The following is a 27224-nucleotide window of genomic DNA, read 5'->3' on the forward strand; positions in this document are numbered from 1 at the left end:
TCCATCTGATGTGAGGACACTGGACATGCCCTGCTACACCCTGCAATGATCACACACGATCTTAAATAAGATATCTACAAAGCTGAACTCTAAGTAACCCAATGCAAAGTTCTCCGATGGTATTAGTGCTGGCTCTGGATCAGTTAAAACAAGATGCATAATTTTTCCTTTCCTCTTCATTCAGTTAAGATACAGTGGCTGTGGCTGTTGACCTTGGGAGTGTCGTCTCACTGTAAGACCTTATTAAGCTGTCGTGAATGGGGAGCTGCAGTGGCTCGCTGCTAGTGCTAGCATAACCTCGCCAGTGGCATTGAGAAGAGAAAACAGGTAAACAGAAACCCACAATGCTGTGTTACTATGTATCATTGACTTTCAGTCAGCGTACACTGTTTCTCAGCTAGTTTGCTTGGTTTGTATTTGCTTTAATGAGAAGCAAATACGCAAGTTGGCTAGCGACATGGCAAAAAGGAGACAAAACAAGACCGACATAAAAGTAGTGGAGTTACGTTTTATGGTACTGGATAAGAGAATAGAGAGCAGCACGCTGGCTGTGTCTGGATATAAAGATTGAAAGAAGCGGCGACTAGCTTTTCACCTAAATGAACATGGCCATCCATCAAGGAAGCAGTATACACAAAGCCCAAGTTTGTTCTTTCCCATACATTCAGGTGTGTTGCTTGACACTCACATTTCCATAATTTCATTTGCCTCAACGTGCAAAGAAGTATTTACTCTCATTCGGTGCCTTGATTTATCAAGTTGAGCGGATTACGCCAACGCACACATTCATTTATCTCAGCCATTGACCTTTTTTCCCGGGGAAAGCAGAAGCCATCTTTGCTAATGCAGCGCCTCTCGAAAAGCATTAGTGCTCGGCGGCTACTGAGACAATGACAGAAAAACACATGGTAGCTGTCTGTTTACTCTTAGCCATGATTAGAGCATTTCTTTAACCTTTGTATGTTGAGGCACTATGTTTCACAATGTATGCTCCGAGAATCTCAGAGATTAATGGTCTTCATTGAAAACATCCTAGTCGTATACAACATGGTTTTGTTTCAAATGAGTCACCAATGGCATCCAACCATGATACACTGTTGAGTATAACTAATCTTTGGATGAGGTAGCTTACCCTATGGCCTACCTTTCTCTCTTTGTTCAGTAACACAATTAACAATCTTTTACTTCACATATACCTTATTGCATGGTGGATATCACGTGGTGCCTCTAAAGAGCTCTAGGAAGGAGATGTTGGAATTACTGGGCCCACAAAACGTATACTCAAAAAATTTCTCGGTACTGAGAATTACTCTATGATCCAGTCACATCCATCCTCAAAGGTGAGCATTCTCCTCAGACGTGCTCTTTGTTAATACCGGCCATCTGGTCTGAGCAAGAAATAAAGGGTGAGAGAGGGTTGAGGACGGTACTTTGTGTGACTGTAGGCAGAATGCAGTAAGTGGAAGGTGGACAGTAAAAGCAGGGACAACGGGGTTACCTTGTCTGTGTGTGTGTGTGTGTGTGTGTGTGTGTGTGTGTGTGTGTGTGTGTGTGTGTGTGTGTGTGTGTGTGTGTGTGTGTGTGTGTATTTGCATGCTTGCTTGCGTGGGACTGTATGTGTCTAGAAAGGGTGATACGGGTACCAGTAGTGTGCAACAGTAGGCAACATACAATGAAAAGGAGGGCGGAAGTAAGAGCAGGTGACAGCCCAGGGTTACCTTGTCTCCATCGGCGAAGCTCTGACCGTCACTGGCTCTCCTCCAGGAGATCTCAGGGAGCGGCTCCCCCTCAGCCACGCAGGAGATCATGGCGGCGCTGCCCTCTACCGCCGTCACGTTACGCAGCTGGGTGATGTGTGGCTGGACTGGAGGGACAGAGAGAGAGAAAGAGAGAAATTTAAAAAGAGGGAGGGAGAAGGGGGGAGCGTCCAAGATAGATAAAAGAGAGAGAAATAGAGAGAGCAGGAGAGGGACCAAGAGAGATAGAGGGAATGAGAGGGGGGATGAAAGAGAGAGAGAGAGAGAGAGATAGGGAGTCAGAGTGAAATTAAGAAAGTGAGATGAGGAGAAAGAGAACGACAATAATTTTAGACAGACGCCTAGTGCTAACACCATGTATTGGAGGATAGACGACTTTGGGCTTGACTATTGAGGCCCTATGATCTAAATCTTCTGCTCAGAATCATACTTTTCCACTTCTGAAAGAAGGGGTGTGCATCACAGTTTATAGCCTCGAGAAAAAGTAGTCCTTTGTACAGTCGAGTCCCCTGTCCACACCGTGCCAAGACTGACAACCAGACAGACAACCAGGACTTTGAGTTACGTCTCCCTACTCCCTTACAACCTCTTTCTCACAACTCCTATACTCCTCCTTTTCTCTTCAAAATAGTTTTTTTCCAGACAAACCATTTTTTAAATGCTGAGCGCCCCCGATAAACAGCATTAAGGAGTGGGGAATTGTGGCTGTGGTGTAGAGATCCGCTCACCGTTAAGTCACTCTCTCAGACATGGCCGTCTAAGCTAGCGCCCGAACGTCACGTGTGTCATGGGCAAATAGTGTGCAATATAAAAAAGAAATGACAACCTGTACAAGTAAAGTAAAGTAGCAAGGGCTGTAAAACTGTGAAGAAATGGAAGTTAATGGAGAAATAGGCCTAAAGTGTGTCTGGTTTTTAAAGCTATCTTGGCGAGATCAAGAAGTTGTTTGTCATTTCAAAAAGAGTGAACCTTAGGGTGGATGAGCCATCTAAGGGGATTTAGAGCTTGTCACGTAACAGGGTCATACACACACATATGCTTATATGCACTAACACACTAACGCACATGCACATGTACGTACAAAAAAACAATTTCAAGGTAAGCTAAATACTTTCAAACACGGCCCTGAGACCTGATTCAAGTACTACAACACATTTTTATTTACACCCAGAGGCCCTAGTGGGAACCAAGCAGCGATACACAGATGAGGCCTATGATTCACTCCAGGGTGGGAAAGTTGCTGTAAAGGATGAACAATATCTTACCCCCTTCAAATTAAATATGATAGTATTTATCAATATGATATGGGAATGGGCTTAAGCTTCTGAACAACAGGTATAAGAGATGGTAAATTCTGTGCAAGTGTGTCTTCTCCTTTATAGACGAATAACTGCTCAGTGGAGCAACCTGAAGATGAAAAGATATTAAGCGACTCTTGGTAGCACAATGGAATGCATTTAGCCAATAGCTTCATCAAGGTCTTCTCTTATACACATTATTGTGTAAAATAAGCTTTTGCTTCAAGTTTTGTTAACATGAAGATTAGATTCCCATTTCAATATTGCCTACAGTGGGTCCTCCTTTAAAAGTTGTGAGCTTACACCCCGGGACTTAGAGGTACCCAACGCTATGGCTTCATTGCTCCAGACCACCACAAGGGGGAGTTAGAGCACTCATTGTGCATTTTGGGTCCCAAGGTTTATATTTGACCAATCATATTGAGTGGTTCCAAAGACTAATTCGACACGAGCCACCCGTCGCTGGTGACTTTCTTCAGCAAAGATGGCTGACAAAACATTACGGTGGAAGCAAATATGTAAGTAATAATGTCACAACGAGTCAAGCAAAAAAAAAGTATAATTCAGAGGAATATGTTAGTAGAGACAAATAAATGATTGTGCATATTTTTTTGTCATAAAATTAATTTACGAAAATCGCTATTTAGCCAGTTTTTTTCCGGTCATATCCAATATCAGGTGATTCAAACTGCTGTGCAGTGTCTGCATGTATGTATTACAATTATACACTTCAACAGTGTTTACCACACCTGCTCCTGGGACATCAATGATTACACAGTGTAACTATGTAATAGACTAGAAACATGATTTAAGTAAAGGCTGATTTGTAATTCATATATACAGAAGGAAAAAAAAGGTACACTACACTTCCTATGCATATCTAACTCCCTTCATCTGCATTAATCTGAAGAGGTTCCCCCAGCCATGTGGACGACTGAAAACAGGGCAGAAAAGTTTGTTTGTCACCAGAGCGGTTAAGAGCATATTACTATTTGCCTGTGAATAACCAGACCTTCATACAAACTTGCTATGCTGAATACTTGACGCATAACCGAAGGTGCTGCCATATCCTGCCAGCACGCCGACAAGCGAGCCACTTCAGGGGGAGAATGATGCGTGGAATAGGGAGAGGAACGAGATGGGAGTAACAATCCAGGCTATTTGCTCTGAGACCTGCATAATAATGTCATGAAATAAGCAGTGAGCATTTGTCTGACCATGATTGGAAGTGCTATAGAGCAGCGCACAATTGGCCAAGTGTCATCCAGGTTTGGCCGCGGGTGGAGCAGCGGTCTAAGACACTGCATCTCGGTGCAAGCGGCTTTACTACAGTCCCTGGATCGAAAACAGGCTGTATCACATCTGACCATGATTGGAAGCGCCATAGAGAAGGCCAGTGTCATCCAGGTTTGGCTATGGTAGGCCGTCATTGTAAATAAGAATTTGTTCTTACCCGACTTGCCTAGTTAAATAAAGGTTACATTTAAAAAAACAACTGGCAACCGCAGCACAATCAATAGGAGGTGAACAGTGGCTGGTGCTGAAAATATAACTAACTTATGTAAATGTTGCACACCAACAGATGGAGAAGAGCTACAGCAGTCAAACAATTCATTTCAACCATAATCTTCATTTTAATTTGACTTTACAAACAACAAGAGGGTTTAATTGGAGTCTATTTCTTTGGCGCCTAGACCTATATAAAATAACTTTCCTGGCTGAGGTAGGCCATGAGGCTTAACAGCCTTCTAGTAGTAGGGTTTTCTTTATTAGGCCTACATACAATTGCAACTGGTCAAAAATGTAGCATCCTACATAAAAGCAATCATTTAAAGAAAAAAGTCTAAAACAATGTAACTAATAATGAAAAGCAAACATTTGTAAATAGCAAACTCTAAAAGTAATTGAAAAGGTAGTTAGAAATGACAAATTATACAAATTATTTTGTATCTTTATTGTGGTTACAATAAAGAATGTAAACAAGATGCTGTGTTTTTATTTACTGTAGTGATGGACAACTGGAGGCATTTTGAAAACAGGTTTTCTAACACTTGTTTTCCACAAGTGTACTTTAGTACTGTAGCAGGTGTAGCCCATCATGCAAATGTTTCCTATTAGCAGGACAATATACTTTTTATAGCCCGGCTACTATTGTGAAAATCCCTCAACTTGCAATGTATTTGATGCTTAAGTACTCTAAACTGTTACATTTCTAACTCAAAACAGCAGTACAGTATTTCTTCATCAACATCTTTATGCTTTCGTTAATAAAATAACGAGAAAAAATACATTCAAATGCAGATGTTAGTCGCACTTCCACCCAGCTCCATGACCACGGGTGAGATGATTGATGAGATGATCAGTGTATTTGTTGCATTGTTGTATGGTCAATTTCTCTAGCCAAAACATCTTGATGGCCTTGACCAGTTAATCTTTCCATGTCGTCTTGGCAGTTACGGATTAATGTTTTCAGTTGATGCCAAACAAGTTCGATCAGGTTTAAGTTAGGAGACCTACATGTAGAGAAAGAAAGAAATACAGTTGCATACAGTTGCCACTAAAGAAATATATTTATTTATTTTTTATTTATTTCACCTTTATTTAACTACATGAAGTTCTACTTACTCTTACTCGCTGGCGTCTTGACCCAGTTTATGCCCTCATTTGTAATGCAAACCCGGGCGGCAATGCGTTTTGGGCCATTGTCTGCATTTGGAGAAGATTTTTTATTTATTTAGCCTAACAGCCAACATTAGGTACAATAATAGAAATATACATGTAAATAGGCCTAAATATAACAAAATATTAGTATAATCCTACCTTGAAAGAAACGATGTGGTCCCAGAAACACCACTCTGACATAGGGTCCAGCATATCTCTTGATGATTTGTTCCTCAAAGAAATCACGAGCCACGATACCTGAAAAAGGAGGCAAGAGTGAATTATTATAGATAACTGTCCGTGAGGTGTAGGCTACAATATTTTATATACCTTTTGCTTTGTAAATAGCCAAACTTACCATCAAAAATCAAATATGGGCCTGGTCCCTGGCGAGAAATTGTTTGAGCGGATACTTGGGACTTGGCTTGCTTCATCTTCTTCCTTATTTTCTGTAGCAATTTTGAGCACATTGCTCACGGGCCACGGTTGGTTGGACTGTGAAGATGACGTCATTGAATGTCCCGCCAGCTATGATCCATGCCTGGGCCTGCAGGACGCGAGGGTCTTTGTTCGTCAGATGAATCATTGGGGCGAAACTACAGAACATTATGGCTATTAGCAGGGCTATATTTTGTCCTTTATAAATATTATTTTGGCCTTTATACAGATTACAATTGCTCACTGTCGTTTTTCTGAAAACAAAATCTCCAAAATATTGTTATAAATAGCCTTCCCACTGTTGACATCTATTTCAGCACCGTTTCGCGCTGCTCTGAGACAAGCATGGAGAAACGAAAATGTTCAATTAATATTCCATGATATTCTTAAGATATATGTGTTGACTGAATATAAGCAAGTGATGTCTGCTAAATAATCAAATTAGGTTTCTCCAGAAATAAGTAATTATAAATAACAAACTGGCTTTAGTGAGAATGTCTCACCCCATGTTCAAGAAGGGCCTTTTTCTTACTCACTCCAGGTTAAATGAAAACGAAATCTTCAAAATATTGTTTATTATTATTATTAATTTATTTTGAAATATATAAAAGCCCCTTAGATATTCTCAGATATTCTCACAGATCCTAATGGAAAATGACCTTTAGATATTAATTTAGAATCCTCCAAATGTAATTATTGGCGGCTTTATATACAAATGAGTGAGAATGTCTCACCCCATGTTCAAGAATTGCCTTTTTCTCGCTCACTCTAGGTTAAATAAAATCTCCAAAGTATCGTTACTTTTTAAACAAAGCAATTATTATTATTAATAAATTAAAAATTATATAAAAGACCCTTATATAAATTGATGTTTCATGGTAGACCAGATGTCAGCCAGTGCAGCGCTCTGCGGGCTCTCTTCTCTTCATCCCCTGCTCTCTCAACTGTCAGGGGTAATAAAACTACCTTACAACTGTGTTTCACGCCGCACTTTGCGAAACAAAACTCAAGCCCTCTGCTAACTTGTTCATTTAAAATGTGCATTTTGAAGAACAACCGGATCCTTGGCCTTGAAAGGATCTTGATGACTACTAGAGCACAAATCCCCATATATTTTCTTAAAGAGGAAAGAGCTCCATCAGAATAATCAGGGAGGAAATATGCTGGCAGTTTTATGAAAATCTAAATGTAAACGTTTATGAACAGGTTGTCACCGACTGCACAATAAATCTGGAATTGTATTAGATTAATGTTGTTGGATGATTGGTTGAGGTAGTGGCAACTGTACGCAACTGTATGCATAGTCATATATGCATAGTCGCTTTAACCATATCTACATGTACATACTACCTCAATCAGCCCGGCTACTTTTATAGCCTCGCTACTGTTACTTTTCACTGTCTTTTTACTGTTGTTTTTATTTCTTTACTTACCTATTGTTCACCTAATACCTTTTTTGCACTATTGGTTAGAGCCTGTAAGTAAGCATTTCACTGTAAGGTCTACACCTGTAAGGTCTACACCTGTAAGGTCTACACCTGTTGCATTCAGCGCACGTGACAAATACACTTTGATTCGATTTGTATGGTGAATGTTTTCCTCTGAAATAATAGTTTTCCTTGGTGAATAGGAATTGGCTGTTTGTTGCGCTCAAGACGAAACACCTTATATTCAAATCAATATGTATTCATAATAACACAGATAGAACAATTAGCCAGATATTTCACCAGATGTATAATTGTGAAGCATCTGGTTGCCGTTTCCACTCAATGACAAATATGGTGATAGGAAGAAGCCCAGTGGCCGGCAGATGGAACAAAATGGATTTTGGCCGACATTATGCAAATGTTCTCATCGATTAAACATTTGATCACAATATAGTTTTCTGTTCCCAAAACTAGAATCTTTTACGAACAGAGTGGACAAAATTTAGTCGATTTTACCTTTTGCAAAAGTTTAAAAAAGGGTGGATATAGTTATTACACACGTGCACTTCACAGAGTATGTGTTCACCCTAATGGAAATATGGAAATGCATTCTAGGTAAGGGCTCTACAACCCTGTTCCTGGAAAGCCACCCTCCTGTGGGTTTTTCGCTGTAACTCCAGTTGTAACTAACCCATCAACCAGCTAATAATTAGAATCAGGTGCGCTAGAATAAGGTTGGAGCGAAAACCTACAGGACGATATCTCTCCAGGAACAGGTTTGGGGAGCCCTGTTCTAGAATGCTCGTGCTTGGTTCTGCCCCCCTCCATGCTTGTTCTGCCCACTATGACTTATTTCTTCTCATTGGAAACAACAGGCTGTGGTCTATCTTAGGTTATTTATAAAAAATCTTTGGTAATACTCAGGAATATGTAGCTTATGTTGGAATATGTTGCTTATAATGCACAGGAAACATGTAGATTATTATAGTGCCTACTGCCTATGGCGGAATTTGCAGTTTGTAACTCTCAAGATGCAGCATCTTTCATTCCAATCCATTATTCATAGAGAGACGTGCTTAAGGTCCAAGACTTTACACTTCCGAGGAACATCAAGGAATACACAGTAAACATGTTAAAAGCGTTCTATAGTGCCTAATACCTATAGAAATCTAAAGAAAAACTTTAGATTTCTATAGGCAAAAGTAAATGGGTATGCTAAAATGACATCAACTATAGGTCCAATTCTGGTTCTGGTCGAATCAAATAACCAGATAAAATCCAGGTACAGTAGCAGGATGACATTAAGATGGCTGAGAAGGACATTATATGTTGGTTGTAATTATTAAATGTGACGCGAGACCATTTGACATGTTTACTTCAATTTGAGAGTGTCATAACATAAGTATGGATGCCCACGAAGAACATGCTGCTACACTCACCGAACACTTTGAGGAAGAGCTCCCTCTCCTCTGCCCCGGCCTTGTTGGTGGCTCGGCAGGTATAGTCGCCCCCGTCCCCCTGGATGATGTTGCGGATGGTCAGGGTACTCCTGCCTGCCTCCATGGTGTTGAGGACATATTGCTCTGACCTCTCCAACTGCTGGCCCTTCCTGTGTGCAGAGAGACAGTACAGGTAGAGATGATTAATTCGTACAATACACATAAAAACATCTAGGCTAGAGGTGCACAACCAATTCAACTACACACACATGCAAACATAGAGATAAAACATGTATATCTCTATGCATGCACACAGACACAAACACCCCCCCACCACCACCAAAACCACCTGATACGATAAGCATAAAATAGCTTTACTGCATTTCACAATAAATTGTTTGTCACACGCACACATCCCCCACACACGTTATAATGATGTTAAAACTACGTCTCTCAAGGAAAGAGAGAGCGAGAGAGAGGGAGGATAATTGAAAGTGGACTGGGAGAAACACTGAGGTATAGTAATAAGGCTGGAGGGAGCCAGGGAGGAAATGAAGAACTGTGTGTGTGTTCGTACAAGCTGGTCTGTGGAGCGGGCAGCACGCTAGGCACAGGAAATTACACTGGCCGTATCAGAGTCTATGACTGACTGAAAGCAGGCACAACCAGCCAGCCAGGAGGAAACTCCACCCACCACAACAGGAAATGTAACTGAGGGAGGAGGGGAAGGAGAGTGTATGAGAGAAAGAAGATGAGAAAGAAAGAGGTGTCCTCTAGCTCCTTAATACCATTAATACCAGAATCGTTATGAGTGCAGTCTTGAAAACCAGTGTGAGGGGGAGGGAGGGGGGTATGGTTATGGTTATGGTGGCACAGTGGTCAGATTGCAGTTGTCATGATGACGAAAACACAATGGACATAGTTGAGTTGTGGTCAGTGATGACCTGTGGTTAGCGTGTGGAGCGATGATCAAAGTGTTAGGGTGAAGCAGCAGTCAGGATGGAGTTACGGTCAGGGTTGAGTTGTGGTCAGTGTGGAGTAGTGTTCAAGGTGGAACAAAGAGGGCAGTACACTCTAAGGGTTATTCGGCTGTTCCCATAGGAGAAACCATTTTGGTTCCTGTTAGGACCATCTTTGGTTTCAGGTAGAACCATTTTTGGTTCCATGCACAACCCTGAGTTTTACTTCAGAAAGGGTTTTACCTGCAACCAAAAGGGTTCTACCGGCAACCAAAAAGGGTCCTTCAAAGGGGGATCAACTCTTGAAAGCATATTTTTTTCTAAAAGTGTACGATGATGTGGTCACATGCGGCCACAGTACAGAGTCAAGCTTGGTTGAAAAAAAACAGAGCTTTCTAAACCATTTATTTGAACTCAATACAGTGTGTGTGACAGTCTACATGGAGCAATTAGGCAAGCCAGTGGTGCAAGGCGAGGCACATCGAGATATAATTTTCACAGGATAAACCTAGACTTAACATTTCAATTGCTTTCCGTAATTACATGGCCAATTAAAACTCCATCTCTCCCATTGATAGAAAAGCTATTACAAGAGTGAATTTGAGGCGGGGGAACAAAAAAAATTGTCAGTCAAAATCCTTCCCAGAGCCAATACAAAAACGGTTATATTTGGAGCCACTCCAAAGGTTATATGCACAGTTCAGACTTTTCTTCTGAAAGTTGAAAATGACCTTTGACATGCACACAACATTTATGAATTCCTCCCACACAACTGTATTAGCATTTGATAGAGCAGCATATACATGACTGCACATTTGGGAGACCCTCTAAAGTTTCATTTCTCTCCTCAAGTATTTCTAGCCACTCCACTTATTACATCTATTCCAGCACTAGCACACATGATTGAACTAATCAAAGGCTTGATGATTAGTTGACCAGAAGAATCCGGTGTGCTAGCACTGGAATATACAAAATAACGGGAAAGGCTGGGGGTCTTTTGCGAAAGAAGGAAGGGAAACACAGATCTAGAAAGAGAAAAGGGGGTTGTTGTCTTGCTGTGAAGAGGGCAGAACAAGCCATTAACTCACGAAAGTTACCAAAAAGTTACAGGTGTAGGATCTGCTGCAGATGAGTTTTATGATTTACATAAATTCATTGAAAACATTCACTCACACAGTAACAGTATTGCACTTTTCACTTTTGTCCACCTAATCGCCTAGTCACCGGACAAGCAACATTACGGACTAAACACTCAAATCCCGTTGCTGCAGGATTATTTTGCTACGACAATACTGGTCAAATTAAGATCCTACATCTGTAATAGGATAACAGTGTTGTGTTCATTAGGGCATACAATGAAAAGTGTTTTCAAGTGTTTTGCAATGGAGGAAACATTTGCATTTCTCATTGGACAAGCCCAAGTGGTTCCTCCTTGTTTCAGACTGTTTTCTTCCATTTGGTGCCTAATGAACACAATCCTTTTATTATAGCTTCTAACACCATGCTAATGTCTGTGTCACTCAGGTTCAGGATATATGCAACAGCTGTTGTATGAATGAATGAGTGTGTTAGATGTAACATGTAAACTGATGCAGGTATGACTAATGTGACACATGGTACAGATGGCGGCACATTCTAGAAGGACATGTCACAGTGTCAACGCGATGTCATCGTTTACAGTGTCTGTCGACAGCACTGGCTTGTGAAGAGTGTGTGTGTGCGTGTGTCATTTAGAACATTGGGACATTGAAGAAAGCACTAGTCTGTAACAGTGATATACAGTTGAAGTCGGGAAGTTTACATACACTTAGGTTGGAGTCATTAAAACTTGTTTTTCAACCACTCCACAAATGTCTTGTTAACAAACTACAGTTTTGGCAAGTCGGAGGTGTGTACCTGTGGATGTATTTCAAGGCCTGACTTCTTGGGAAAATCAAAAGAAATCAGCCAAGACCTCAGAAAGACATTTGTGGACCTCCACAAGTCTGGTTCATCCTTGGGAGCAATTTTCAAATGCCTGAAGGTACCACGTTCATCTATACAAACAATAGTACACAAGTATAAACACCATGGGACCACGCAGCCGTCATACCGCTCAGGAAGGAGACACGTTCTGTCTCCTAGAGATGAACGTACATTGGTGCGAAAAGTGCAAATCTATCCCAGAACAACAGCAATGGACCTTGGGAAGATGCTGGAGGAAACAGGTACCAAAGTATCTATATCCACAGTAAAACGAGTCCTATATCGACACAACATGAAAGGCCGCACAGCAAAGAAGAAGCCACTGCTCCAAAACCGCCATAAAAAAAGCCAGACTACGGTTTGCAATTGCACATGGGGACAAAGATCGTACTTTTTGCTGGATGACCATCGTTATGTTTGGAGGAAAAAGGGGGAAGCTTGCAAGCCGAAGAACACCATCCCAACCGGGAGTGGTAGCATCATGTTGTGGGGGTGCTTTGCTGCAGGACGGACTGATGCACTTCACAAAATAGATGGCATCATGAGAGAGGGAAATTATATGGATATATTGAAGCAAAATCTCAAGACATCAGTCAGGAAGTTAAAGCCTGGCCGGAAATTGGTCTTCCAAATGTACAATCCAAAGCATACTTCCAACGTTGTGGCAAAATGGCTTAAGGACAACAAAGTCAAGGTATTGGAGTGGCCATCACAAAGCACTGACCTCAATCCAATAGATAATTTGTGCAGAACTGAAAAAGCGTGTGCGTGCAAGAAAGCCTACAAACCTGAATCAGTTACACCAGCTCTGTCAGGAGGAATGGGCCAAAATTCACCCAACTTATTGTTGGAAGGGTGTGGAAGGCTACCTGAAACACTTGACCCAAGTTAAACAATGTAAAGGCAATGCTACCAAATACTAATTGAGTGTATGTAAACTTCTGACCCACTGGGAATGTGACGTAATAAATAAAAGCTGAAATAAATCACTCTCTATAGTATTATTTGACATTTCACATTCTTAAAATAAAGTGGTGATCCTAACGGACATAAAACAGGGAATTTGTACTTATTAAATGTCAGGAATTGTGAACAACTGAGTTTAAATATATTTGGCTAAGGTGTATGTAAACTTCCGACTTCAACTGTATAAACCAGACTACACTTGGTGACATCGCCATAATATGAATCAACACATACCCCAAATGTGGTTGAGCTAGTGGTCTGGTTGGCTAATAGTTTTGTCAACGAATGGGTGGATTGCATTTGGTTTGCCAAGCCACAAGCGTAGGAAGAAGTTTAGATGTATGAATAGAACACATTAATCATGTATATTAGGTCACAAGGTTGCAAATCGTTTTGCAATGTAAAACGAAATCAAGGGCTTCTTATTGAAGTTCAGGTAATGCATACTCTGTGTTCTTCCATTTTGTGCTTAATGAACACAACTCTGACGTAGTGTGTAGGGGGCTAACTGTACCTGTGCCAGGTGACCTCGGGGTTGGGGGATCCTGATGTGATGCAGGTGAAAGTCACTGACTCCTGGTAATCTGCTGTGGCATTGAATGACTGCTGTAGTACCGACAGCACAGGAGGAACTATAGGAACAAGACAAAGATGACAGTTATAGTGGTGAGAACTTCATCAAATTACACATGCGAGAGCAAAACAGTGGCAGTGAAACAATATGCACACAGGCAACTAGCATTTTCACCTTCCCCACCCCATCTTCAAATTAAGATGAATGAAGTCATTGTTGTGACTTAAGAACAAGACAGATCAACACGAATGTCGGCCGTGCACAGTGGTTGTGCAGAGAGTGGTCGTGCTATTGCCTCTGACCATAGAATATCAGCCATTTTTTTCAAATTTCCAAATGATTCTACATCTTAATTCGCCACCGTTCATCAACACCAAGTGATTTACTGTGCACGTTCAATGCTCGTGTTGGACTGTCTTGTCCTTAGAGGGGCAATGGGACATTGTAATGTCACTCTGCAGTCTTCCAAGGGACAGGTAGACAGGTAATCATGCTAGCAATGGTAGTTAGCATTTAGCCTGTCATCCCAGCTAGTTAACCAGGCTAACATTGAGCTAGAATTTAGCCTGTCCCTAGCTGGTTAGCCAGGCTAATAGTGTTAGCCAGCATGTAGCAAGTCAACCAAGCCTAGCTAGCTAACCAGGCTAACAGTGGTAGATTGCATTTACCCTGTTATCCTAGACCTAGCTGGTTAGCCTATATGAAAGCAGTAGGTGTATTCTTGTTATTATTGTTAAACAAAATCTTGTTCTCTAAGCATTTGTATTATATATATATAAAATAGCATAACTTCTTTGGGGTAGGGGGCAGTATTTTCACTTCCGGATGAAAAGCATGCCCAGAGTAAACGCCCTGCTACAAAGCCATAAAAGCTAGAATATGAATATTATTAGTTTGGGTAGAAAACACTGAAGTTTCTAAAACTGTTTGAATGATGTCTGTGAGTATAACAGAACTCATATGGCAGGCAAAACGCTGAGAAGAAATCCAACCAGGAAGTGGGAAATCTAAGGTTGGTCGATTTTCAACTCAGCTCCTATTGAAGATACAGTGGGTATTGGTAACGTTGCACTTCCTAAGGCTTCCACTAGATGTCAACAGTCTTTAGAAACTTGTCTGATGCTTCTACTGTGAAGTGGGGACGAAGGACAAGGGAATGAGTAAGGTATGCCATGAACTGAACATGCTCTGACCATGCGCATTCACATGAGAGGGAGCTCTGTTCCATCACACTTCTAAAGACAATGGAATTCTCCGGTCCTAAAGATTGATTCAAGACATCGTTTGACACGTTTCTACTGACTGTTACGGAACTTTTTGACATTTCGTCTGCTTTTAGTGACGTGCTTCATGACTTTGGATTTGTTTACCAAATGCGCTAACAAAAGTAACTATTTGGACATAAATGATGGACATTACCGAACAAAACAAACATTTATTGTGGAAGTGGGAATCCTGGGAGTGCATTCCGACGAAGATCAGCAAAGGTAGGTGAAGATTTATACTGCTATTTATGACTTTTGTTGACTGCATAATATGGCGGATATATTTGCGTCTTGATTGGGCTCTGAGCGCCGACTCAGATTATGGCATGGTTTGCTTTTTCCGTAAAGCTTTTTTGAAATCTGACACAGCGGTTGCATTAAGGAGAAGTGCATCTAAAATCCATGCATGACAGTTGTATCTTTTAGCAATGTGTATTATGAGTCAATTGATGTAGCTCTCTGCAAAATCAAAGGATGTTTTGGATCTTCTGAAAGTAAGGCGCCAATGTAAACTCAGATTTTTGGATATAAATATGAACTTTACCAAACAAAACATATATGTATTGTGTAACATGAAGTTCTATGAGTGTCATCTGATGAAGATCATCAAAGGTTAGTGATTAATTTTATCTATATGTCTGCTTTTTGTGAATCCTCTCTTTGGCTGGAAAAATGGCTGTGAATAGGCACTCAGCTAACATAATCGTTTGGTTTGCTTTCGTCGTAAAGCCTTTTTGAAACACTGTGGCTGGATTTACAAGAAGTGTACAAGAATCTTTAAAATGGTGTAAAATACAGTGAGGCAAAAAAGTATTTAGTCAGCCACCAATTGTGCATGTTCTCCCACTTAAAAAGATGAGGCCTGTCATTTTCATCATAGGTACAGTTCAACTATGACAGACAAAATGAGAAGAAAAAAATCCAGAAAATCACATTGTAGGATTTTTTATGAATTTATTTGCAAATTATAGTGGAAAATAAGTATTTGGTCAATAACAAAAGATTATCTCAATACTTTGTTATATACCCTTTGTTGGCAATGACAGAGGTCAAACGTTTTCTGTAAGTCTTCACGAGGTTTTCACACACTGTTGCTGGTATTTTGGCCCATTCCTCCATGCAGATCTCCTCTAGAGCAGTGATGTTTTGGGGCTGTTGCTGGGCAACACAGACTTTCAACTCCCTGCAAAGATTTTCTATGGGGTTAAGATCTGGAGACTGGCTAGGCCACTCCAGGACCTTGAAATGCTTCTTACCAAGCCACTCCTTCGCTGCCCGAGCGGTGTGTTTGGGATCATTGTCATGCTGAAAGACCCAGCCACGTTTCATCTTCAATGCCTTTGCTTTCACTCAAAATCTCACGATACATGGCCCCATTCATTCTTTCCTTTACACGGCTCAGTCGTCCTGGTCCCTTTGCAGAAAAACAGCCCCAAAGCATGATGTTTTCACCCCCATGCTTCACAGTAGGTATGGTGTTCTTTGGATGCAACTCAGCATTCTTTGTCCTCCAAACACGACGAGTTGAGTTTTTACCAAAAAGTTATATTTTGGTTTCATCTGACGATATGACATTCTCCCAATCTTCTTCTGGATCATCCAAATGCTCTCTAGCAAACTTCAGACGGGCCTGGACATGTACTGGCTTAAGCAGGGGGACACGTCTGGCACTGCAGGATTTGAGTCCCTGGCGGCGTAGTGTGTTACTGATGGTAGGCTTTGTTACTTTGGTCCCAGCTCTCTGCAGGTCATTCACTAGGTCCCCCCGTGTAGTTCTGGGATTTTTGCTCACCGTTCTTGTGATCATTTTGACCCCACGGGGTGAGATCTTGCGTGGAGCCCCAGATCGAGGGAGATTATCAGTGGTCTTGTATGTCTTCCATTTCCTAATAATTGCTCCCACAGTTGATTTCTTCAAACCAAGCTGCTTACCTATTGCAGATTAAGTCTTCCCAGCCTGGTGCAGGTCTACAATGTTGTTTCTGGTGTCCTTTGACAGCTCTTTGGTCTTGGCCATAGTGGAGTTTGGAGTGTGACTGTTTGAGGTTGTGGACAGGTGTCTTTTATACTGATAACAAGTTCAAACAGGTGCCATTAATCCAGGTGGAGGACAGAGGAGCCTCTTAAAGAAGAAGTTACAGGTCTGTGAGAGCCAGAAATCTTGCTTGTTTGTAGGTGACAAATACTTATTTTCCACCATAATTTGCAAATAAATTCATAAAAAATCCTACAATGTGATTTTCTGGATTTTGTTCTCATTTTGTCTGTCATAGTTGAAGTGTACCTATGATGAAAATTACAGGCCTCTCTCATCTTTTTAAGTGGGAGAACTTGCACAATTGGTGGCTGACTAAATACTTTTTTGCCCCACTGTACATTTATGTTTGAGGAATTTTAATTATGGGATTTCTGTTGTTTTGAATTTGGCGCCCTGCAGTTTCACTGGCTGTTGAAGAGGTGGGACGCTACCATCTCACGTACACTAGGGAGGATAACTAAGTATTTTAATTATTTTATATAGTCATTATTGCTCATCTTTATCAAGGCAACCCCACTGTATATGAATATTAAAACTTTCCAAGCTTCAGGCTATTGAAACGGCCAAGTAATATCAATTGCATGTGTTTTATTCAGTACTACTGTGCCACAGGTTGAGCTGAGACAGAATTTCTCTATCTCGCTCTCAGACAAGATTACCATTGATTTGCTTGCCAATCGAACACCATTCTCTCAAGTCCCTGTTCCAATACAGTCCATTCCCACATCAGTGAGCCTCATTGAAAACAGCTCAGTTAATGGGAGACCCATACTAGGCACAGAGACAGCAACATGCTAAGTAGCAGAGATAATAAATGTTTAATCTCCTTTATCATTTCAATTTCAAAGACTTGGAGAAGAAGAGAGGTTGAGAGATATATGGGGGAAACACATGCTCCCTTGTGCACACAAACATATGGTAATAGACAAGAATGCCCAGAAACACACACACCTATGCATGCACACACGCACATATAATTGCACTAATTCATTTTTTGATCATACAGTGTAGTTGACTGTAATCAATCGCAAAAAAATGTGGGGGAAAAATCTACCTAAATCAGACTTATTTCTGAAGGTCATCTGAACAATGATCACTTTGAAAAGGCTACAGCTCCAGTTTGTATTTAAAAGTTGTTTCAATTGGAAAGGGTGAGGAAAAAGCTGGTGTAGCCGATGGGTATCATCCTCCTGGCGACCTTTTCTTTTCAGCAGGCCAATCAGAAGAGGAGTAGGACACTCTGCTGAGTTGACCCTCTATCCACCAGCCAATCAGCGAGAGGCCAGCCCTTTAATGATAACGCCGGAGCCTGAGAGGGAAGGGTACGCTAGGCTAGCCACACTGTCTGCATGATAATATCAATGCAAATACTATTCAAAAACATCTGAGCCATATCGCGGTTTACTCCATTATAGACCAACTCTGTACTGACTGACACACTGACTGATGTAATTATTCCCCCCTCAACTAAACTTATAAATATGTTTTTACACAACTATTTGGTTGACTCTATAGTTTCATATATAATTCTGAGGCTTGAGGAAAATTATACCCGCTGTGTTACAGAGTGAGTAAAAACACACAAATGGCTACACATATTTATGTTACTTTGGGCCTTACTTTGGGTGTTTCTTTTTTTAGTGTTTCACTTATGGTCTCCTAAGGTCTAGTTCACTTAAGGCATGTGTTACTATACTTCAAATGCCATTAGGGCCACATATAGTATCTTCTTTAGAGGGCCTTACTTTGGGCTATTTAGAGAGGTTTTCTTCCCTCCTTTCTACTTAGTGTTCCCCTCCTTAGGACTCTTAGGTTAGTCTTTCCCTATTTCCTCCCCTTTAGAAAGTTCCCACTGGGCACACTACGTCATTTCAAATTGGATCATTTTTTACATTGTATTTTTTATTTAACCTTTATTTAACTGGACAAGTCAGTTAAGATCAAATTCTTATTCACAATGATGGCCTACCAAAAGGCCTCCTGCGGAGACGGGGGCCTGGGATTAAAAATTCCAAATAAATACAATATAAATATAGGACAAAACACACATCATAACAAGAGAGACAACACTACATAAAGAGAGACCTAAGACAACAACATAACAAGGCAGCAACACATGACAACACAGCATGGTAGCAACACAACAACGACAACATGGAAGCAACACAAAACATGGTACAAACATTATTGGGCACAGACAACAGCACAAAGGGCAAGAAGGTAAAGACAACAATACATCACACAAAGCAGCCACAACTGTCAGTAACAGTGTCCATGATTGAGTATTTTCTTTGAATGAAGAGATTGAGATAAAACTGTCCAGTTTGAGTGTTTGTTGCAGCTCGTTCCAGTCGCTAGATGCAGAGAACTAAAAAGAGGAGCGACCCAGGGATGTGTGCGCTTTGGGGACCTTTAACAGAATGTGACTGGCAGAATGGGTGTTGTATGTGAAGGATGAGAGCTGCAGTAGATATCTCAGATGGGGGGAGTGAGGCCTAAGAGTGTTTTATAAATAAGCATCAATCAGTGGGTGTTGCACCGGGTATACAGAAATGACCAGTTTATACTCCTCTGTAGAGTTCAGTGATGTGTCGAATAAGGTGCATTGGTGGCAAATCTGATGGCTGAATGGTAAAGAACATCTAGCCGCTCGAGAGCACCCTTACCTGCCAATCTAAAAAGTATGTCTCTTGCATGATGGTCATCTGAATCAGGGTTAATTCGGCTGCTGGTGTGAAAGAGGAGCAATTATGATAGAGGAAACCAAGTCTGGATTTAACTTCAGCCTGCAGCTCAGATATGTGCTGAGAGAATGACAGTGCACCGTCTAGCCATACTCCCAAGTACCTGTATGATGCGACAACCTCAAACTCTAAACCCTCAGAGGTAGTAATAACACCTGTGGGGGAAGAGGGGCATTCCTCAACCCAAACCACATGACCTTCGTTTTTGAGGTGTTTAGAACAAGGCTAAGGGTAGAGAAATCTTGTTGGACACTAAGAAAGCTTTTTTTAGCATTGAAGTGCAAACAAATATTTAAAAAATGCGTAGTTTCATTCCATGTGTAAATGCCATTATACATTTTTTTTACCTCTTCCATCACTTCGTATTGGTCATATTGATTACAAAGAACCACAGTGGCCTAAGACACTGGCCTCCTAAGCCATGGATTGTGAGATCTAGTCTTTTCTGAAGTGGCTGAAAGCAGAGTTGTGCAGCGGATGCGTGCTGGGCCCATAACCCAGAGGTTGATGGATCAGAAACATTTTCTGCATTTAACACAACATCCGGGGAGGGGCCAGCTGAATATAAGACTGTATCATCTGCATATAGACGGATGAGAGATTCCTCTGCCTGAGCTATGTTGTTGATGTAAATTGATAAGAGCATGGGGCCTAGGATCGAGCCTTGGGGTACGCACTTGGTGACATGCAATTATAGAGACAGCAGATGTTTTTACTTTATACAAAGCACTCTTTGAGAGAGGTAGTTAGCAAACCAGCCCAAAGACCCCTCAGAGACACCAATACTCTTTAGCTGGCGAACAAGAATGGAATGGTCTAACGTATCAAAAGCTTTGGCCAAGTCAATAAAATAAGTTTGCCAGTTCTTTCTGTGAGATGTTACCCCACTGTTCCACCAAGGCACCTGCAAGTTCCCGGACATTTCTGGGGGGAAATGGCCCTAGCCCTCATCCTCCGATCCAACAGGACCCAGATGTGCTCAATGGGATTGAGATCCGAGCTCTTCACTGGCCATGGCAGAACACGCACAGAACAGGCAATATGGCTGATGGCATTGTCGTGCTGGAGGGTCATGTCAGGATGAGCCTGTAGGAAGGGTACCACATGAGGGAGGAGGATGTCTTCCCTGTAACGCATAGCATTGAGATTGCCTGCAATGACAACTAGCTCAGTCCGTGATGCTGTGACACACGTCCCCAGACCATGACGGACCCTCCACCTCCAAATTGATCCCGCTCCAGAGTACAGTCCTCGGTGTAACACTCATTCCTCTGACGATAAACGCGAATCCGACCATCACCCCTGGTGAGACAAAACCGCGACTCGTCAGTGAAGAGCACTTTTTGCCAGTCCTGTCTGGTCCAGCAATGGTGGGTTTGTGCCCATAGGCGACTTTGTTACCGGTGATGTCTGGTGAGGACCTGCCTTACAGCAGGCCTATAAGCCCTCAGCCCAGCCTCTCACAGCCTAATGCGGACAGTCTTGTCACTGATGGAGGCATTGTGCGTTCCTGGTGTAACTCGGGCAGTTGTTGTTGCCATCCTGTACCTGTCCCACAGGTGTGATGTTCAGATGTACCGATCCTGTGCAGGTGTTGTTATGCGTGGTCTGCCACTGCACGGATCAACAGCTGTCCGTCCTGTCTCCCTGTAGCGTTGTCTTAGGCGTCTCACAGTACGGACATTGCAAATTATTGCCCTGGCCACATCTGCAGTCCTCATGCCTCCTTGCAGCATGCCTAAGGCACGTTCACGCAGATGAGCAGGGACCCTGGGCATCTTTATTTTGGTGTTTTTTCAGAGTCCGTAGAAAGGCCTCTTTAGTGTCCTAAGTTTTTATAACTGTGACCTTAATTGCCTACCTGCAATTAAGCTGTTAGTGTCTTAACGACCGTTCCACAGGTGCATGTTCATTAACTGTTTATGGTTCATTGAACAAGCATGGGAAACAGAGTTTAACCCCTTTACAATGAAGATCTGTGAAGTTATTTGGATTTTTGTGAATTATCTTTGAAAGACAGGGTCGTGAAAAAGGGACATTTCTTTTTTTGCTGAGTTTAAAACAATTTACAATTTAGTCATATTTCATGATCAAATGCTTTGCATAAATCTAAAAAGATACCAAGAGCATATTATTGTTGTTAAGGGCTTTAACGATTTTATCCACAAGTTGCAGAAAGAGGCATATCTGTGGAGTACTTTTATGAAAACCATATTGGTGCTCATATGGAATATAGAATACCGTATTGATTTAAAATGTTTCAACATTCTCTTACACACCAATTTTGTAGGATTTTAGAAAAACATGGTAGTACGAATAATGGGCGAAAATGTGTAAAATATCTTGGATCCACAGATTTATAGAGGGGGATAACTTTGACAATTTTCTTATCTTTAGGAACAATACCAGTTTGCATAGATTGGGTCTAGATATATGTTACAGGCTCAGTAAACGAGGAAGACACTGATTTCACCAAAGAGACACCAATCTCATCATGACCTGCTGCTGATATCTACCAATTATCTCCATCGCCTCCATTACATCAGAAGGATCAAACTGAACCAGAGAAAGGAAATGTCCCTTAAATGTAATCCAAGGGATTTCCATCAGTTCTCTCTTTTTTGGGGGAATGAGAGGAACCCACATTCACAAGAAAGTTATTTAATTGACATTAAATAACATCAGGATCACTATAGGTCGTATTTACAACATTACATTGAGATGGAATAGTTACAGATCTTTTTATCTTATTCAACAGCTCGATTGATAATTTTATAGGATTTAAGGATTTTTTGGTAAAATATAATTTTGGGGATATCTTAAGTAGGTGAGTAAATTAGTTCTTATACTTTTTGTAATTTGCAGAATTCAGGTGAGAGGGATTTGTGAGAAACTTTTTATACAAATTGTTATTTTGTTTTTTTAGGATTTTTTTGAGAACGGTTGTAAACCAAGGTTTCCAGAATCATTCTGCTGCTCTCCTTCGCGGTTTAACTAAGGGAATGCAGTGGTAAAAAACGGAGTTGAAAGATGATTGATTATTAAAAAAAAATCCCATGAAAAATAATCAATTACCATCTTAAAGTGCTCACAATTGCTTTAGTTAAATACACTACATTTGTGAGCGACCAGTTCAAATCAGTCTTAGGTAGCAACATTTAAATATTTTTTTTTACATTGGATAAAAGTAGAAACTCAGAGCTACAAAATGGCATATCATATACTACAGTTAAAGAACAATGGGAAAGTAATTATGCTTTGAAAGTTGAAAAACTTGAGAAAATTCCCTTTTAATGTTTTGGTACTACTACTGGAGAACCCTTATTTGTCTACACCCATTCAGCATCGTTCACACCTTCTTAAGCTTTGGCCTCACCCATCTCTTTAAGGTAGATCCAAGTATTCTGTACTAATAGCAGTCAAACACCCAAGCTAACTTTCCTAGCTACTTCCAGACACAAATTAGAGAACAGCTCACTAAACATTACTCGCCCTAGCAGAGCTGGTTAGGCTGTTATGTTATCCATAGCTTTGGTGACTGCAACTGTGCTGTCAGATTCTCTGTTCGTAAACTCCGAGCGTTTTGTATCTCGGAGCATTCAGAATGCACACTGGACGCTCTGACCGATGAGTAGGGTTGATCCGAATGTTCACAACGGCAGTCAAGTACCCAAGCTAACTGGCTAACATTGGCTAGCTTGCTAGATACTTCCAGACAAATGAGAGAACACCCCACGCTGACCATTTTAATCGACCTAGCAGAGCTGTTTAGGCTGTTTTCATGTCATCCAGAGCATTGGTGACTGTAACTGTGCTGCTGGTAACAATTTAATTACGCTTTTTGCAGATGTTTACTGACACCGGCCATATTCAACGGGTGTTGAGTGTTCGTAAATTCATCAGTTCTTCTGCGCTATGGCACACTCAGACAAGAGTGCTGTGAAATCGGAGTAGATGGCCAGACTGAATTTACGAATGCACTCGAAATAGTTACTTGATTAGTGGAGTTAAGACGTTACTTGTAAACAACTAACCATAATCCCAACTCATGACGTTACTAACCTGCATAAATCTGCAGGTAGCTAACCAATCTGGTTCAATGTTAGCTAGCTAACATTAGGCTATAGCTAGCCAAGCAAATGGCTCGGAGATACGAATAATAAGATCATACACATAACGTTAGCTAGCGAGCCGGCTAGCTAGCTAACAGCATGCTTTATTTTGAAATGAAACCACTTTCTGTCAAAGTTAGAAATGTGTAATATCTGAAAATGTACCTAGCTGGACTATACATCATTCATGGATGGATGTATGTCAGATGAAATGGCTGCCCTTAGTTTGAAAATGTATGTTTTCTCCATCTCCTTAGCTATCATACTCTAATTCCACTGATTTCAAAACTCGGAGCAACACTTATGCAGTTTTACAACACAATATATTTTAAAAAAGCTGCATTAAAACAGGATACTGACATACTGAGCAGCTCAAATTTACAGAAGCATGTTATATGGCAGACCAATCGAAACTCATCTCTCGGCATGTCCAGCCCACTCATTATCTCAGCCATTCATGGGTGGTGGGAAGGTTGCTGCATTTTTCTGTGGCTAAACCAACTAGGTTCGTAATTTAACAATTTTATTCATATTTACAGATGGCATACAAGTTTATTATTAAGGCACATGTTTGAGAAGGTATTTCTACCAAAAAACGCATTTTGATTTTAAAAAAGTGAAGTAGTGACCTGCGACATATGCCTAGTTTCCTGAATTAATGCTACTAATCATTCTCAACAGTTCATTTTCAGCTGCCAATGAAAAGTGGAAAATTGGAAAGTGATCAGAAATGTCAGTATAAATTATACCCGTATTATCCACGTTATTCAAAGCATTTGTAAAAACATTATCAATAATGGTGGCAGATGAACTGGTCACTCTTTTGGGCTTATAGATGAGGGAATACAGATAGCTGGAGTATAAAGTATTTTTTATTTTTTTTATCAGATGTCAGTGAGTGGTTCTCACTTTTAAATAAATGTACTGTATGTTGTAATCACCCAATAGAAAACAAATGTTATCTTCATTATTAATCAAATCCAAGGATACCAATGCCATAATCAGGTGGCCGATAGATGCATCAAATTACCACTTTCTTACCACCTAAAAATTAACAGGAAGAAATTTCTACGAAAAGAGATCCAACATCAATGTTATCAGATGTAAGTGCGAGGTCCTCTCTTACAGAGAATTGAAAACTTTTATGAACACAAATGGACACTTCTCCTTCCACTCTTGATGTTCTACGGTGGTGAATATTATTATAAGGAGACATGTCATAAAGCATGGTTGTCTCTTCAGCCAACCATGTTTCTGAAAGGGCAACAATGGAAAATTCATGACTGAGTAAAGACATAATGAACAAGATGGTCATGACTTTTAGGAAGACTGCAAATGTTCAACTAATAAGATCATCTTGGAATTAGATAAACTGCTAAACAAGTTGTTAAATTGCTTAACATTATAGTAATCACAAGTGATAGACTTATTTCTGGTAAATTTCAAGAAATTTGAATCTGAATCAACACAATCATGATATTTATAATTTGCCTCATTAATATCTAATGAGGTAAAGACCATGTTATCATGGTTGATATCCTGCCCAACTAAGAGAGATAGACAGTCAGATTCATCCACAGAGTGGAACGGAAAGATAGAATTGCATGCCTCACATGTCCAATACAACCACACATTTGTGTTAGTTTTATCAATATGGGTCCACTTCCTATGCAATACACATTGACACAGTCCACATAATACCACTGAAGACTTCAGAGGGTTATGACATTTAGAGCAATGTGTGTTTTTGGTAATGAGGTTAGATGACACACATGAACAAAGTAGATTCAATATGTTTATCTACAGTATATGTGGGTGTGTGTGTGTCAAATCAGTGGACGATAGTGGAGTCACTTGCCATAGTTCTACGAGAGGGGGGTTGAACGACCAGCTGATCATACTTCAGGTATGCGATGTTGCCAGTTTTTTGTTCTTCAATTAGTCGTGACAGCAGTTCCTTTCTTTTGAGGCGTAACTGTTTGGAGAAGTCTTCATTGATTTTGGTTCCATTCAGGCACTTGTCTCTCCACCTTGTCTTTGAACCTGAGTACTTTCACCACTACAGACCTGGGCCGTCCATCGGGAAGAAAGTGCCATTCCTATGCGCTCTCTCCATCTCGATGAGTTTTGGGTCCAGTTTGACTTGATCTGCCAGGAGTGTCTTGTCCTTGACTTCTGTGTCATGCCAAGTTTCAGTCTTTACGTCCTCAATTCCATCGATTAAAATTTTATTGTGCCTCGATTGGTTTTCGAGGTAGTCTCCTTTGTAAGAGTTCTTATCAAGTGTTTTTGGGAAAATTGCAGCATTTTTCTATCTAGTATTAGCCAGGCTACAAGTTTGCTGTGAGCTAAAATGAGTTCGTACTCAAATCCACACTCCCAAAAACAAGCTCTGCCAGTGAAATAGCAAGCACACACAAGCAACACAGACTTGACCACACATGTACCAGTATGATAAACAGAGAGAAGGCAGAGGACTTACTCACTGCATGGAGCCTGGCTTCACTTTACTAAACGAGCAGGAGATCACCAACTTGCAAGTTAGTGCTGTGGATACAAGTATTATCCTGGGCAGTAAGCCAAAATACCGGTTGAAGATGCTTGGGAGAGATAGTGGTAGGAGCATTCGCTTACCCACGGAATGAGCAGTGTGATCGTGCTGTTGTTGGAGATCTGATCCCCTAGTCGTCTTGACTACTTTCTTACCAAAAGTTAAGAGTGTTGATAGGGGACAGAAATAATAGGTCAGACCATCAAATAATTAGTATACACATAACTCTTACAGAATTTCCGTGAAGAAGTTACAGGTCTGTGAGAGCCAGAAATCTTGCTTGTTTGTAGGTGACCAAATACTTATTTTCCACCATCATTTGCAAATAAATTCATTAAAAATCCTACAATGTGATTTTTCTGGATTTTTTTCTAATTTTGTCTGTCATAGTTGAAGTGTACCTATGATGAAAATTACAGGCCTCTCTCATCTTTTTAAGTGGGAGAACTTGCACAATTGGTGGCTGACTAAATATTTTTTTGCCCCACTGTATATAAATATCCAGTCCGCCTAAACAACTGGAGACCCCTTACACTTATGTTGTGATGCCAAATTCTTAGCAAAATGCATAGCGCATAGAATTAAAAAGATATTGTTGGATATTATTCATCCTAATCAGACAGTTCTTTACATGTACGGTACATTGGTGATAATATAAGTACTGGAAACAATAGAACACTATGAAAAACCAAGCCTGGTATTTATAGCTGCCTTTGATCAAGTTTGACTGGAATTTATATATAAATGCCTGGACTATTTTAATATCAGAGAATCTCTTATACAATGTGATAAAGTTATATATAGTTAACCTAGGAGTAAAATGGTAAATAATGACTACTTCTTTGAAAGGATTAAATTGTCAAGAGGAGAAAAACAAGATTGTATGTCCACTATCAGCATATCTATTTATTATGGCCATCGAAATGCTAGCTATTAAAATCAGATCCAACAATAATATCAAGGGGCTTGTATTTTAAATCTCCAATATGGATCTCTGCACAGCCTGATCTACGAGGATCTAGATAATTTT

General features: G+C 40.6%; 1 protein-coding gene across 3 annotated transcripts in view; it reads right to left on the minus strand.

The window, feature by feature from the left end:
- The window catches only part of LOC112266605 (neural cell adhesion molecule 2), a 411111-nt gene that overhangs the window by 71621 nt on the left and 312266 nt on the right, over window positions 1–27224 (minus strand). For all 3 annotated transcript variants that reach the window (XM_024444231.2, XM_024444230.2, XM_024444229.2), the window contains exons 6-8: window positions 13425–13542; window positions 9021–9190; window positions 1719–1864 (exon numbers count right to left, since the gene is read on the minus strand). In XM_024444231.2, the coding sequence (XP_024299999.1) occupies window positions 1719–1864; window positions 9021–9190; window positions 13425–13542 (434 nt within the window). The remainder of the gene's footprint in view (window positions 1–1718; window positions 1865–9020; window positions 9191–13424; window positions 13543–27224) is intronic.

The sequence above is a fragment of the Oncorhynchus tshawytscha genome, linkage group LG14 (genome assembly GCF_018296145.1).
Source record: "Oncorhynchus tshawytscha isolate Ot180627B linkage group LG14, Otsh_v2.0, whole genome shotgun sequence".
NCBI lineage: Eukaryota > Metazoa > Chordata > Actinopteri > Salmoniformes > Salmonidae > Oncorhynchus > Oncorhynchus tshawytscha.